The sequence below is a fragment of the Peromyscus eremicus genome, chromosome 6, assembly GCF_949786415.1.
Source record: "Peromyscus eremicus chromosome 6, PerEre_H2_v1, whole genome shotgun sequence".
Lineage (NCBI taxonomy): Eukaryota > Metazoa > Chordata > Mammalia > Rodentia > Cricetidae > Peromyscus > Peromyscus eremicus.
In genome coordinates, this window is record NC_081421.1 from 1604329 (window position 1) to 1619300 (window position 14972).

Consider the following 14972-nt stretch of genomic DNA (forward strand, 5'->3'; position numbering starts at 1 on the left):
GTGCCTATATTAAACAAAGATAGCTTGATCCCAAGGCCAAGCTTCTTATTTCATACTCATTTGGGTAGTTTATAATCTGGTCTATCCTTTGGTTTTCATTGCATTGTTTTGGTTGGTTTGGTTTTAGTCAAGAGCAAGTTTATTTTCAAAGTTTCTAGTAAAGGTGTACACAAATGTCTGCCAATTTGGGATAATTGTTTTCATCTTACTCTATTTTGTTAGGTGTCTGGATCTAGACCATCTAATCAATATGCACATATGCCTGTGTCTTGGCTACCCATTAGCTGATGTCATCCTTCATCAGTGTAGTTGACATTATACTCAGGCTCTCATTAGTCAGTCTTCTTCCAGTAGATCATCTCTTACTTGCCAGCCTCCTTCCTCTTATGCCATAGATACCTGCCTTCATCCAGCTCTTTGCTTTATGCTGTAAAACCAGTATGGCTTGCAGTGTTGTGTTTGTATTGTGGGCAGCATATTTATTCTAGTGAATACATATCTTCTGGTAAGAACATTCTGTTGGTTGGCCTGTACTTCTGCCCTCTACCTTCCAAACAGGGACTCACCATGTAGGCGTGGCTGACCTGGAACTTACTAGAACCCACAGAGAACTACCTGCCTCTGCTTCACATGTATGACTCCATTGAAGGCTACTTTTTAGTTGACAAGGCACATATTGTCATTATACAATGGGAATGTCATTATTAGTCCTTGGAACCATTTCCCCCACTTAATAACCTGCTCATAGCTCTTCATCTTAACTCCCCAAACAATTTGTAATTTTCTTTCTTCCAGTCTTTCTCTGAATTTTAACTTAGGTTCCCAGTTCTACTTTCCAGTACCCTCATCCATCCCCAAGGATGAGATATTTCTCTTTGTTCCTTGATCATGCTCTCCTTGTTGCATAATGTATTGCTTCCCATTCCCACATCACCAAAACATGCTACCTTTCACCAAGGAAGCTGACAAAGTCACTCTAGTTATACTTAACCATCAAGACCTTCATTATCATATAGATGCTGGATTGTTATGTAGAAAACATAAAACAATCATTCTAAAGAAATGATGTAAACTCTGGCCCCAGTTCTACCACTTCCTAGATGAAACACATTGGTCTTATCACCAAATATTTTCATTTTATTAGTCTATCAAATGCTACAATGAGAACTGGTTCAAAAGGTTAATATTATAAGGTGTTTGAATTACAGACTGGAATGCTTGCCGAGCTGTAATTAGTAAACTCTTATTTATCACTGTAAAGTGCTCATACTTTACTCTTAGAAGTGTTGCCAGATACGTTGACTCAGTAACAGATTTCTTGTCCGATAAATGCAGTGTAGTAAGACTTGCATGAGTACACTGTTGTCCAATGTCTAAACAGTTAAGAGTAGTTCACAGCATCATCAGATAAATTTGACTTACTTGAGCTTGTGATTAAATTTCCACTGACTGAAATTTATTGCTTCTTAAATTTGCAAATATGGTGATGTTTATAAGAATAAAATGTTATTTTATTCTGTGTGTTCATCTCATTATCCAGGCATCACACTGCATATTACCTGTTTGTCTTATGTGTACTCCTTCTAACCCTTACGGATAATTGACAACAAGCCATAATTCTAATCAGTTTCCAAAATTTCCTTAGCTTATGTTCTCATCATCAGTGTCAGGTCTGTTTTTGATTCCTGGCATGTCCTTTAAGAACAGGTGCCTTTGACCAGAACTAACTTACCAAACACACTGATAAAGAGTGAGGCTCTGTGGACCTGAGTTCATCTTCTTTTACAGACATGAGAAGGGATGTGTTTGCAAACACCAGCTTGCTATCCTGCCAGTTTGTTCACATTACTTTGGGAAAAATATGTTAATGATGTAAGCTTTTATATTTTCCTAATGATGCATTGATTTTCTAGGAGTTATGAATATGACTATTACATAAGAGTTGGTTTAAAAATTAGTAATAATTCCATTTTTTCTAAGTTTTTATTTAGTATTATGTATTCAAAATTAACACAGAATGAAGATGGACAATTCTTACAGCAGAGTAGTATTGTTTGTGTTAATATACCCACAGCTTAATTATGATCCTATGGCCATTTCCTTAAGGTTTTCTTTGTCAGAATTCAAGTACTTGATCATCCAACAAGCAATGAATGTTCCATTAATCTTTCTGACTCTATAGCTCCTGAGTGTGAAGATTTCTGACCAGTCACACCACAAGTCTCTTAAACCAGCTTTTCATGTTGGTCTCTTATTTCATTAGCTGTCTGCCCAGAATCTGATAATATGGAGTACCAATGACTCTTTACAGCTTGTCTGTCTGTCTGTATGACATGGATAAAGTCTTTACCAGAATGGGCACAAAAGGGTATTTATCCACCCCCTGCAATAAATGCACATGCTAGTGTCTACAAGGCACTTGAGACTGCTAGTTGAAAACAAGAAATTAAAACTGTTGCTTCAACTTTGCATTTGTTAACATTTTGATGTAAGACCAAAGCATCTCTTTCTGTAAAATTATTTACTAGGCCAGCAGGTGGGCTCAGGAGGTAAGTACCTTTGCTCCACGGGCCTGGAGTTCTAGCCCCAGGACTCACACAGCTGTCCTTTCTCACACACACACACACACACACACACACACACACACACACACACACCACTTACCTATTCATAATAGATTTTATTAAAAGATGCTTTTTTGACTGTGTTTGTACTTAAGAATTAAAATTTTCAAAATCTATTCATTAAGCTCTTTTTCTGTAAAAAATAGGCCCATGACTTGGACATTTATTTTAAAGTAGCATTCATTATAACTAATATGCTCTTCAGAGATTATTATTTTAATAAGGTAGCAACCACTATAATTAATATGCTCAGAGATTATTATTGCCATATTTACATATCCCTGTTATTGTATTTTAGAAATTTGCAATTATGATGTACTTTCTTATTATATATATATAACATTTTACACATCATCCTTTATTTAGGAGAGTTGAATAATTTATGTCCAAGCTGTTTACAGAATGTTTTTCCCTGTAGACAAGGAATGGCATTAGAGCATAAAGTGACTTGCATGATCGGGTGATGTAAGGAACTTAACACAGGCCCTAGCAGACCCGAGTCAGTAATTCTTGGGATCGCATATTCACTGTGCTCACTTTTTCATTCTTTGTGATACTTGGTCTGTGAGTTTGATCATTTAATAAGTTGTAGTGAATAAACTGTGTGTACCTTGTTTAGTTTTGGTCCTCCAAGTAGAAAATTCCAGCAGCTCTTCCATGTTTGTTCTCTGCTCCAGGAAACATACAGCAATGCCTTTGGATTAAAGCAACTCTAACTAGCTCAATTTCAGTAGTCATCCTTTACTTTATATAAACCTTTTAAAACACCATGACCTAATAAGAACTGAAACATGAAATCAGTATTTTAGCAACTTTCATATCACTTGGAACATTTGAATATTTAAATTATTGTGAAAGAGTATATGGATGAATATTTCCATTCACTTAATTTCTGCAGTCTTGTTTCAAAGAAATGTTTTATAATTACAGTCAGGTAATTCTGTGCATGAGGTATGATTTGACCTTTGCTGTCCTTCCCCTATGCAGGCCTTGTGTGTATGAAGTCCAGCACATCTGTGGTGGAGCTTGTCATGCTGCTTTGCTCTCAGGTAAGAGTTTCATTCGCTTGGTCAAGTTAACCTGCATGAGAATTTTTTATGCATGTATAATATTAATGATCATTTAAATTTTGTCTCTCGCTGTGGAGAATGCAGAAGATAGTTGGCCTTGAGGCACATTAGAGCCTAGTGACCATCCCATGTAAGCGCTGCTTTACGCTCTCCTCTCTGCTCTCTTCTTCCTGACCTCCTGTCCTGTTCTGTCTGTGCCTGGCTCTGTTCTGTGCTCTTCAGGTCTTTTGCTATTGTCTGCACCATCTTTTAAAAATACTGCAGCCACATTACAATTCAAAACCTAACTAGTAGTCACTGTTGTTTTCTTCTCTGTCCGATTAGAAGTGGTAGAAACTCTGGTTCCTTTTGTGTCAGTACTAAACACGTACAGTCCAGTCCAGCCATTGGTGAGCCATCTTTGGCAGGCTGCTTTTCTAATTTTATGTCGAGTCGGTATGTATTAATAAATCTGAAAGTCTACTGAGTAGTGACTATCTTTAGTAACAAGAATTAATAGTAAAGGGTTGGATATTGTTTCTTTTTAAAAACTATACAAAAACAAACAAACAAAAAACTTGATCTATCCAAAGCTTGAGAAGAACCATGTATTAGTTGGATAACTTAAATAGAAATGTATTGGTCTTTCCTTTCACTGGCACTTCAAGTCTCCCTGTTAGCATATGAATGTGAAATATTCCATATTAGAGTGAAAAGGAAGTAGATACATGTTTGTAATAAGTAGCTGTTATATTTATCCGTGGTCTCCTCAGTAGAAAGGTGAGCATATCTGACCATAACCGACCTGAGGTCCACCTAACGCCACCGCCAAGCCAGATAAGCCAAGTGTGACTTCAGTGGTCTTTAAATGTTTTAGAGCAAACAGCAAAAGCTTACCTACTGACTTAACCATGGTCTCCTCAGTAGAAAGGTGAGCATATCTGACCATAACTGACCTGAGGTCCGCTTAACACCATCGCCAAGCCAGATAAGCCACGTGTGACTTCAGTGGTCTTTATATATCCCGGAGCAAACAGTAAAAGCTTACCTACAGATTTCCAGGTTCACATTTACTTTCTTCAGGAGTGTGTTCGTGGGAAGCCAGGAATACAGTTGAGAGGAAACCATAGAGAGCACCAGCCCTGGAAGGAGCTCATCTGCAGAGCGTGTGAAAATTGTACCCAGTGCCGAGGTCCTGAGTTCAGGGAAAATGGAAGCTCCGTGGACATTTTAGGTTGATAAGAATCCAAATATTTAGCAGCTTTTGTGGCAAGGCATAGTTTAGAATGCCTTCTTTCTTAGCCCTGACTATCACTGCAGTTGAGAGAAATAAAGAGGAATGTTGCATTAGGATCTGGTGTCTTTAATGGCCTCATCATCTAATCATAGGTTTCACATCACCCATTTGCTGGCTCCAGGAATTCCTGCCATTAGGGGCCCTAGAGAGGAAACTTTGCCCCAGATATTGATTGGAAGGAAGAGTGGGAAATGTAAGCTCTCTCTGTGGTGCACTTTCTTCAGTGTGTCAGCAGCACAGCATGACAAACGGCCTCTTAGATTGATTTCCAAATTGAAGTTCTAAAAGAATTCAGTGTTCAAACACTGACAAATTTAAATCTTTCAAGTGCTTTCCTGGTTAAATAGCCCTCACATAAGTAACCTGAAAGGTCTACACATTAAAAATAACTCAGGCTGTTTTGTTGTTTTCAGTTAATCTGTAATGTTACTTTCTACAAAGCAAAATTTTTAAGAAAGCAAATGAGTGGTTTTCATTCCACCAAATGCAGTTGTGTAGGTTAACTATTTTAGTGTGGAATTAAGCTTATCAATCCATCATTGCAGATCATTAGCTGGACCATAGATGTTTTCAGATTTTGGTTTTGAGGGTACTAAGGAAGATAGACACATTTCAAAAGGTTCTTAAAATATGACATTTTTCTCTAACACTAAAATTCGTGATTTTTACCAATTAGCAGGATGACCACATCAGTGACAGACCTCTGATGAGGAAAGTTAACAGTGCTGTAGAGATAGCGTGGCCTAGCTCTCCGAAAAGCATGATCTTTTCTGCAGATCTTAATGCATTTCTTCCATTGGAGCTGATCCCTGTAGAATTAGCAGCAGTCTGCAGGCTGTCTTCCTGCCAAGGCAGGCAATCATGATGAATCTTTAAACCTCAGACCACAGAGCTCTTTTTACTTTGTTTTACTGACAGTCACCACAGGATGAGCAGCAGCAGTGAGCGAGACTAACAAAAATAGTTCAAAGTTCAATGAGTCCTTACTGTCTGGATACACTATATGCTCCCCACTCCAGTGAGAAACACCTTAAAATATTATCCCTGCCAAATAAGTTTTCAATGCAAATGTCATTTTGTAGTTTGTTAGCATAAAATGTATTTATCCTCAAATTTAGACAAGCCATTGGCAACTCGAATTGTGTTAGAATAAGCAATGGGGATTGAACAGAAAAGGAAGTGAACTTTCCTTTGGCTGCTTTCTTTGCTGCAACTCATTAGATGCTTTTACTTTTACACTTTTCATTTCCATGTTGGAAATTCTTTGTTAAATACTACATGTTATTAAGAATATTTGATTTTCTTTCCTTCTTTTCTGAGCGCCTAAAAAATTACTCTTGTCAACAGTGTGTGTCCAAAATGTGGTCTAAATTCACATGAGATCACATTACAAATGTCTGAAGGTACTTGTCAAGGATAATTCGGTTCATATGGCACCCTCTAAACTCCAAGGGGCATGGTATCCAGTTTACCACTAGTGGGATTTTGCATTTCTTCAAAAACATATTTTAAGTTTCAAGAAGATATTACCATTCTCCATTGTAATTTGCTTATTGTTCCAAAAACAGAACAATTTTTGCTATATTTGGATACTTTCTTCCATGTACATCTTAAACTTTAAGAATTAATTATTTATTCTTCACTTACGGTTTGTATTAAAATAGTTACCATCATCTTCTTAACAAGATGTTTCTTACCCTTTCAAAGTGTAAGGAACAGTATCAAGGGTTAGTCTGTGTTCTACTTGACAAGGAGCTCTTGGCCAGTGTCCGCACAGGCTCTGCGGTTGTTGAAGGGATCGTGGCGTCAGACTGTGTGTGTATCTCTGCAGTGCTGTGGCTGTGAGCTGCCACCCTCTCTTAACACCTAACTTCCCTCTGAAGTTACCCTTGCTGGACTACATTCTTAGATGAGTAGCAGACCGAGTTTCTCAAGTCAACTTTTTTAGGTAATATAGTAGTTTCTAATTATTTCCAGATTTTCGTTTTTAGGAAGTCTCCATGAGAAGAGCTCTAAGAAAAATTGAGTGCTGTTACCCGCAGGATTTCTTTAAGCTTCCATCAGTAAAGCTTAGCAGATGCCACTTTCCTTTCTCTTTGCCTTATGTGTCAAGAGATAAATTGAGGGACCTCATGTAAAAAGAATTATTTTCTCAGTATTTAAGTGCTTTCTGACTTAAAGCACTGATTAAGCAAATGCCTGCTTAATAAATCATTCCTGTTCTCATTAAAAACTTTAAAATACATAAGTTAAAATAAAGACTCTTAGGATCTATGTATGACATGCTCAGCATGAATTATTTTGTGGTTTGTATGACTTTGTTCTTTTCTAAGTACTTCATATACTTGATTTGGTGACTTCACTGGTGTGGTCAGGGTGTGACCCAGGACTTTAAAAACAGCGCTCACAAAGGAACCACAACTGAGGAAAATCTTTCTCCTTTCAAGTGATTTGGCCTTTGAACATTTAATTTTTTAAAACTTTTTCTCCAATTTGGTACAGTTTAGTCAAATGGTACAAAAGAAAATGATTTTCTTCTAGATGTAATAAAGCCAAGATGAGATTCTAAGGCAAGGCTGAGGCTAATGCAGAGGCCTGATAAATGTCTTCATTCATGTGTACTCAGTACTCCATACTGTAAGGACTTGAGGTTGTGTAATAAGATGATAAATATGAGAAAAGCAGAGATGGATCTCGTGTTTTTCTCCAGGCCTTGGGAAATATCATTAAATCCTGAATGTGAATGAAATTCTATCACATGTGAGTCAGTGCTTAGGCACTCTGTGACCACCTTTTGTTAGTATTTTGTTGGTTACTAAAACCTTAGTGACATGCTTCCATCCTGATAGGAGGCTAAGCATATTATCTGTGGTATTACAAATTACACATCTGAATTTGAAAGCAATGAGGTAGAAATTAAAAACAAAACAAAAAACCAACAACACATGTTCTGAGATTTTTAATTGATATAATCAAGCAACATGCATGTGTGACTCTGAAGACTGAATGTTTATGGAAGGCTCTACGGAAGTGGACCCTGAAGCTGGTAGGCTTTCCCTGCTACATTATCAGAGAAGGAGACACATCTCTTGGAGACAGTCCAAACATGTATGAAGGTCTTTTTGTCCTCTTATGTCTGTCCTCAGACCTGGGGCTAACCTTGTTTATTGCACATCAAAAATGAAATAACTAGGATTAGTGAGATAGTTCCACAGGTAAAAGTGCTTAATCTGCAAGCCAGACAACCAGAGTTATATCACCATAAGGAAGTGAGAGAACCAAATCCCTGAAACTGTCATCTCACTTCTAAATGAGAAAAGGAAATAAAAAGGGAGGACATGACTGCTCCTGGATATGGTGGAGGAGAAAGCTTATCGTAGATAAAAGGGAGAGCACAGTAAATATGAGAGAGAACATAGCCAGAGTGAAAATGCCTGCCAAGTGAATCAGGCCATATGAGAAGAGGGGACAACCAGGAGCAGTAGCCAAGAGGACCAGAGGTCCACAAGGTCAGACAGGACCGGCATAGTCGAAATGGCTGCATTATATAGGGAAGAGCGGCTGGAGGGAGGGCAGCCCAGCCCCTGGGCGGGAGAGTTCAGGGCAGGGTGGGGTATGCCAGTCAGGAGGACCCTGCCACAGGTATGGACTGAAGGATGCTGGGAGAACCTGGCACCCAGCATATGCTTTGATATGTTAATAGGCACCAAAGTTAGTCATTTGTCCAGGTTTGAGACCTAACAACTGCCATGTGCACTCCATGGCACAAGCATACTGATGCCCCTCCTTCAATATCACACACACATTAATAATAATAATAATAATAATAATAATAATAATAATAATAATAAAATAACAATTTTTATAAAATAAATCATACCGAATTTTTACTGGGTTATATAGAGTATTTCACGTTTTTCTGGGTGTCTTTCAAATGAAGTTTTCACAATTTTAGTCATTTTTTTTCTTAATCTTTTAACAAATCCATCTTTTTGCTTGATACCTTCTGTAAGTTCCCTACCTTCATGTTCACATGAATTGGCTTACCTAAAAAGATGTGAATGCTCACCCTAAAAGAAAAGGAAGCTTCAATGGGATGGTCAAGGAAAGGAAAAGGAGATCATTCTCTGAAGAGAAAGGTCCATCCCAGATCAGGAATTTCTGTCCCCTGTCTCATGTAACTTCTTGTGTCATGTAAAAGGCCTTCATATTCTCATGCTAAATCAGAAATTAAAAGTTATACGTTACATGTTCAGCTTTTGAACTTTGTTTTAGAAGTTCTTGTTGTATCAAACTTTAATTTCAAGACTTGAAAGAATTCAGAACCACATCTGTAAATAAATCTTAACTGTATATTTGAACATGACAAACACTAATTTTTTAAAACGTTACATATTTTCTTTTAGAATTGCTCTAATTGTGTCCATAGATTTTGATGTGTTATGTTTTCATTTTCATTCATCCAGTTTTTAAAAGGTTTTATTCTTTTTGACTTCTGCTTGACCCAGTTTTCACGTGATCGTATATTTGTTGCTCGGAGTCAGTTTTGTGTGCTTTCTTCTGTTTCTGTTGTGGACATCCAGCTTTAATCCATGGTGAGCTTTTGTAGACAGTTCGATAGGCTTCTGAGAAAAATAAATCAAAATAAAACAGAAAAAACATTCTTTAGTGCTTGGGTGGAATGTTCTGTAGATATCTGTTAGATCAATTGGATGTATGGTATTATTTAACTTCAGAGTTTATTTAATTTTTATCTAGATGCCCTGTCTTTTGGTGAGACCGGGGTATTGAAAGTCACCCATTATCTGTTAGGGTTGATGTGTGACTTTTAGATAGAGTGTTTCTTTTATGAAATTGGATGTCCTTTTGTTTTGTGGGTATGTCTAGAACTGTTAATATCCTCTTGATGGATTTTTTTTCTTTAATAAGTATGTGTACCTATGTTGAACATGTTCAAACTTTGTGTGGTCATTCTTTAAGAAATACAGTAGGACAACTATCTATATAGCATTTATATCACTAAGCATTTTTATACTAAGAACTACAAATCTAATGATTATTTATATTGTACCAGGGGATGTACTTATATTTTATACAAATACTATACCATTTTATATGAGGGACTTAAGCAACCCTGAATATTGGTATCCTTATGTTGCCTACTTGTTTTTACATGATTGTCCTTTATATTAGCAATTTCTCTAAATTAATCAATTAATCATTGGGTTTTTGTTGTTTCTTACATTATTTTTTCCTATAAGCTTTTAGTACAGTGTTCGTGAAAGTAAGCCATGAAAAGGCAAAAAAGAAAAAAAATACTTAAAATGTTTTACACGTATACTCAGATACACATTAGCTTATCTTTCTGTCCTAGATGGCTTCCTTCTTTGCTCCCTTCCTTCTTTCCTTCCTTCATTCCTTTCTTCTTTCTTTTTTGCTATGATAAACACCATGAGCTGTAACACAAATCTTAAAAGTTCTTATTAATAAAAAAAGACCCAGAGCCAGATATTGAGGTAAAAGCTGAAAGATAGGAGAGGCAGAAGCAAGCCATTAGTTCTTACCACCACTAGTTCTTACCTCTACAAAATCCTCCACCGAAAGAGAGCAAGCTCCTCTCTCCACCCCGCCATATCACTTCCTCTCTCGGCCCAGCTCTATCATTTCCTATCTATCTGTACAGACCTCCAGACCTCCATGGTTTACTAATGGCTAGATCCTCCTTCTGATTTGCAGGCAAGCTTTATTTGTTAGAGCACAAATAAAATATCACCACAATGACCAGAAGCAGGTTGGTGGGTGAAAAGGATTTATTTCAGCTTACTCTCCCAGGTCACAGTCCATCATGAGGGAAGTCCGTACAGGAACTCAAGGCAGGAAGTTGAAGGCAAGAACCATGGAAGAACACTGTTTATTGACTTGCTTTCTCTGGCTTATCTCAGGATGACTTACTTAATGTAGTGTTGCCCATAGCAGGCTGGGCTCTCCTATTATCTACCAACATTCAAGATAGTACACACAAACATGCCCATAGGCCAGTCTAACCTCGACAGTTTCTCAGTTTAAGTTCCCTCTTCCCAGGTCACTTTCATGTGTGTCAGTTTGAAAGTAAAAACTAATCAGCACACTTTCCCATTAATAGAAAATGTGTGGGTCACCTCTTTTTTATTTTACACAGTATTCTTCACTCCAGTTCTTATTAGCTTTACTAGCTTATGCTTGGGTTTTTTAACATGTCATCATCTTATCAGTTACAATGAGCATTTACTTTGAAGATTTTAAGGAAACCACCACTTTGAGTGATAGTTAATGTTAAGTAGACCTTAAGGATACAGGAAATAAAAAAATCAATTTTCAGTTTCCAGAAGACTTTAAATCTATTCTTACCCTCTTGTTTTTCTTCTAATATTTACCATATTTTCAAAATGTTTAAGATGGAGTAAATGCCTAAGTTGGCATGTTTAATTCTATACAAAGAAGGGGGAATGAGTAATGTGCATTGAGCTGACATAGATGAGGAGAAACTGAAGGAAAGAATAATGGTCTGGGCCTGAGCTGTCTACTGGTCATCCTACTGACATAAGAGAACATAGGGATTTCACCGTCACCCTTCTGGAACTTATTTGTCTTCAGAGTGTTCCATTTCAAAGGGTCTTCACACAAGATCCAATTCCCTGAGAAAGTCCCTCATCTTAAGGAAATTTTATGCTTCCACAAAGAACAGTTAAAAATGGTGACAAAGCTGTTTTAAAGACTTGATTGTCCTCTGCAAGCATTTCAACTTGAAATGAAATGTTTCCCACAAAGATAAAGATGTGATGTGGGGTGTTCATGTACCCAGCAGGATGCAGTCATGCCACGTGCTCCTCTGCTCACCATGAGTGTATGTTGTGCAGGGTTCTCCTGGGGCAGGATATAGCCTTAGAAAAAATATATTTCACATAATACAGAATAATGTAGCAGGCCACATCCTGATTGCAACATTCTGCTTAAAAAATTCCATAACACTGTTCTAAGATACAGATTTCTTAAATGAAGGCTCATGCTTTTATTATCATTGGCTTGCTTATATTTAAACACCAACATGCTTACCTTAGCTCTAACTTTTAACTATTTCTGTATCAAAAGTTATAAAATTATCATCTGGCCTAAAGGCAGATTACAGATATTTTTAGTTTCATCTAACTAGTTTTCAAAACATTTACTTTGCTCATCTTGTACATTGGAATATTTGGATGTGTTCTATAAAATGTCTGTGAGTTCTGTGATTGAAGAGCATGTCAACAGAGCCATAGGTTTAAGAAGTTGTCTCTATGACTGACTCTTCTTCATAGTGGAGTGAATTGTTATCACAGTTAATGTCAAATAGTCCTGAAAAGCTAATATCTTTTGTGGAATCTTGATTTACAATAAACATAGTATTTAAGAACAGTGTCTAAAAGGATGGTAGTAGGACACCTATTTAAAATGTAAGAAAAGAAGGCCCCTGTGATTTTCAGTAAAGATGGAATTGAACAGAGTTCTGAGAAATGGAGCAGCCTTGTTGAGGTGCTTCACGGGTGCAGCACAGTGGCTTTGTGCTGTCCCCAAGTCTTTCCCAGTTACTGATTCTCTTTGTGCATCAAGTGTAGATTCATGGTTTTCCTTGAAATAACCATCTATCAGTTTGCTTCAGTACTTTATTCTTAGCACAAATTCAAAGCTCTAAATGGGAATGTGATCTATAGTGAAGAAAAAGGTTGAGGTTAACAAGAAGACTTTTTTTGTGAATCTGGATTCATGCTTAGGGCAATTGAATACCTCTAGGTAGCTAGCTTTTCATATCTAAAGAAAAGCATGGTCTTCTATATAATGAGCTAAATAAAGTTTTGCTCCAATGCTGCATGGTTATTAATTAATAATTAATAACACTATTAATTATAACTATATCACTCATTCAGAAAAGACTTATACTGAGTTTACTTGTATACTGATATCAATTTGAGTCAAAACTTGGATGTAAGAAGCTAAGAAATAGCATTTTATTATAATAAATAAACTTTCATTCCACCATATCTGTTAAGATGTAAAAATATTATATAAAATAGTGGTTTTCCATGTGCAAAAAAAAGAAAAGGAAACATAAGTTATGAAATGGGATTTCTAGATGAGTGACATGAGTAATTAATAGAAATTATATATATATGTATGTATATTAATGGAACTAGAAAAATATTTATGAAACTACTAAAAGGAATATAGTTTTTAATTAAAGACTTACTTGCCAACTATATATTTTTAAGAAAGTTGAAGTTATTTGAATTAACCTAACACCAAAGTGGATATTTAAGTATGTTCCAAATTTTCCATAGGAAGTATACAAAATAAGCAGTATTCTTTCCTAATTCAAAACATTGTACCAGAGTTGTTGGTGTTCATATCTGTAGCCCTTTCTCTGTGTGGTCACTAGATTCAAGCATTTAGCAAATGTGGCTAATCTCCAGTTAGCAAAGAGAGAATACTTTAGAGTAATAGTGGTTTTCCATGTGCAAAAAAAAGAAAAGGAAACATAAGTTATGAAATGGGATTTCTAGATGAGTGACATGAGTAATTAATAGAAATTATATATATATGTATGTATATTAATGGAACTAGAAAAATATTTATGAAACTACTAAAAGGAATATAGTTTTTAATTAAAGACTTACTTGCCAACTATATATTTTTAAGAAAGTTGAAGTTATTTGAATTAACCTAACACCAAAGTGGATATTTAAGTATGTTCCAAATTTTCCATAGGAAGTATACAAAATAAGCAGTATTCTTTCCTAATTCAAAACATTGTACCAGAGTTGTTGGTGTTCATATCTGTAGCCCTTTCTCTGTGTGGTCACTAGATTCAAGCATTTAGCAAATGTGGCTAATCTCCAGTTAGCAAAGAGAGAATACTTTAGAGTAATATTAAGTATTGTTTTACACATTTGAAAATAATGAATTTGTAGTTTTGTGCTGTTTCAGTCTTTTTGAATGTGAGTCTGACTAGAGCAATTTATTTCCAAAGCAGTCTAGATATATGGATTGTGTAAAGGTACAAATGCATAAATGTATAGATTTCCTAAAGGTATAGATACATAAAGGTATAGATACATAAAGGCATAGGTTGCATAAAGTTACAGATGCATAAAGGCATAGGTGCATAAAGGCAAAGATGTATACAGCTACAAATGTCTAAAGGCATGAATGCGTAAAGGTACACATGCATAAAGACATAGATACATAAAGGTTTAGATGTATAAAGTATAGATTTATTAAGGCACAGATGCATAAAGGTAGAGATGCATACAGGTATATGTTCTTAAAGGCATAAATGGATAAAAGCACAGATGCATAAAGGCATATGCACATAAATGCATCGATACATAAAGGTATAGATGCATTAAGGCATAGGTGCATAAAGGCACAGGTCCATCAGGGTATATGTGTCTGGAGGTATGGATACATGCACAGATACATAAGCATACAGATGCAGAAATGCATAGATTCATAAAGGTGTAAATGCATAAAGATTATGTGCATAAATGTATAGATGCATAAATGCACAGATATATAAAGGTATATGTGCATAAACATATAGATGTATAAATGCACAGATGCATAAAGGTATATGTGCATGGAGGTATAGATATATAAATGCACAGATACATAAGCATATAGATGTAGAAATGCACAGATGCATAAATATATAGATGGATAAATGTACAGATACATAAAGGTATATGTGCATAAGTGTATATATGCATAAAGGCATTTCCAGTTTTGCTTCCAGTTATAATGAAAACTCTGTATTAATGACTAAAATTTTCAATAGTATAAAATATCTCTTCCTTGTGCATAGCTTCAGGCCTCTTTTGGTCATTTGTTCTTTCCTGGAAGGAAGCTTGGTGCTGAACGGCCGTTTTACCTGCTGTCTTACTTTCCAGCAAACTTCAGTTTTCTGGGCACCAAAAGCCACCTTTTAAACTG

The 14972-nt window shown here is 36.2% G+C and overlaps 1 protein-coding gene across 3 annotated transcripts in view; it reads left to right on the top strand.

The window, feature by feature from the left end:
- Nbea (neurobeachin) overlaps nucleotides 1-14972 on the top strand; it is a 547801-nt gene that overhangs the window by 265273 nt on the left and 267556 nt on the right. For all 3 annotated transcript variants that reach the window (XM_059265100.1, XM_059265102.1, XM_059265101.1), the window contains exon 34: nucleotides 3612-3673. In XM_059265100.1, coding sequence (XP_059121083.1) covers nucleotides 3612-3673 — 62 coding nt within the window. The remainder of the gene's footprint in view (nucleotides 1-3611; nucleotides 3674-14972) is intronic.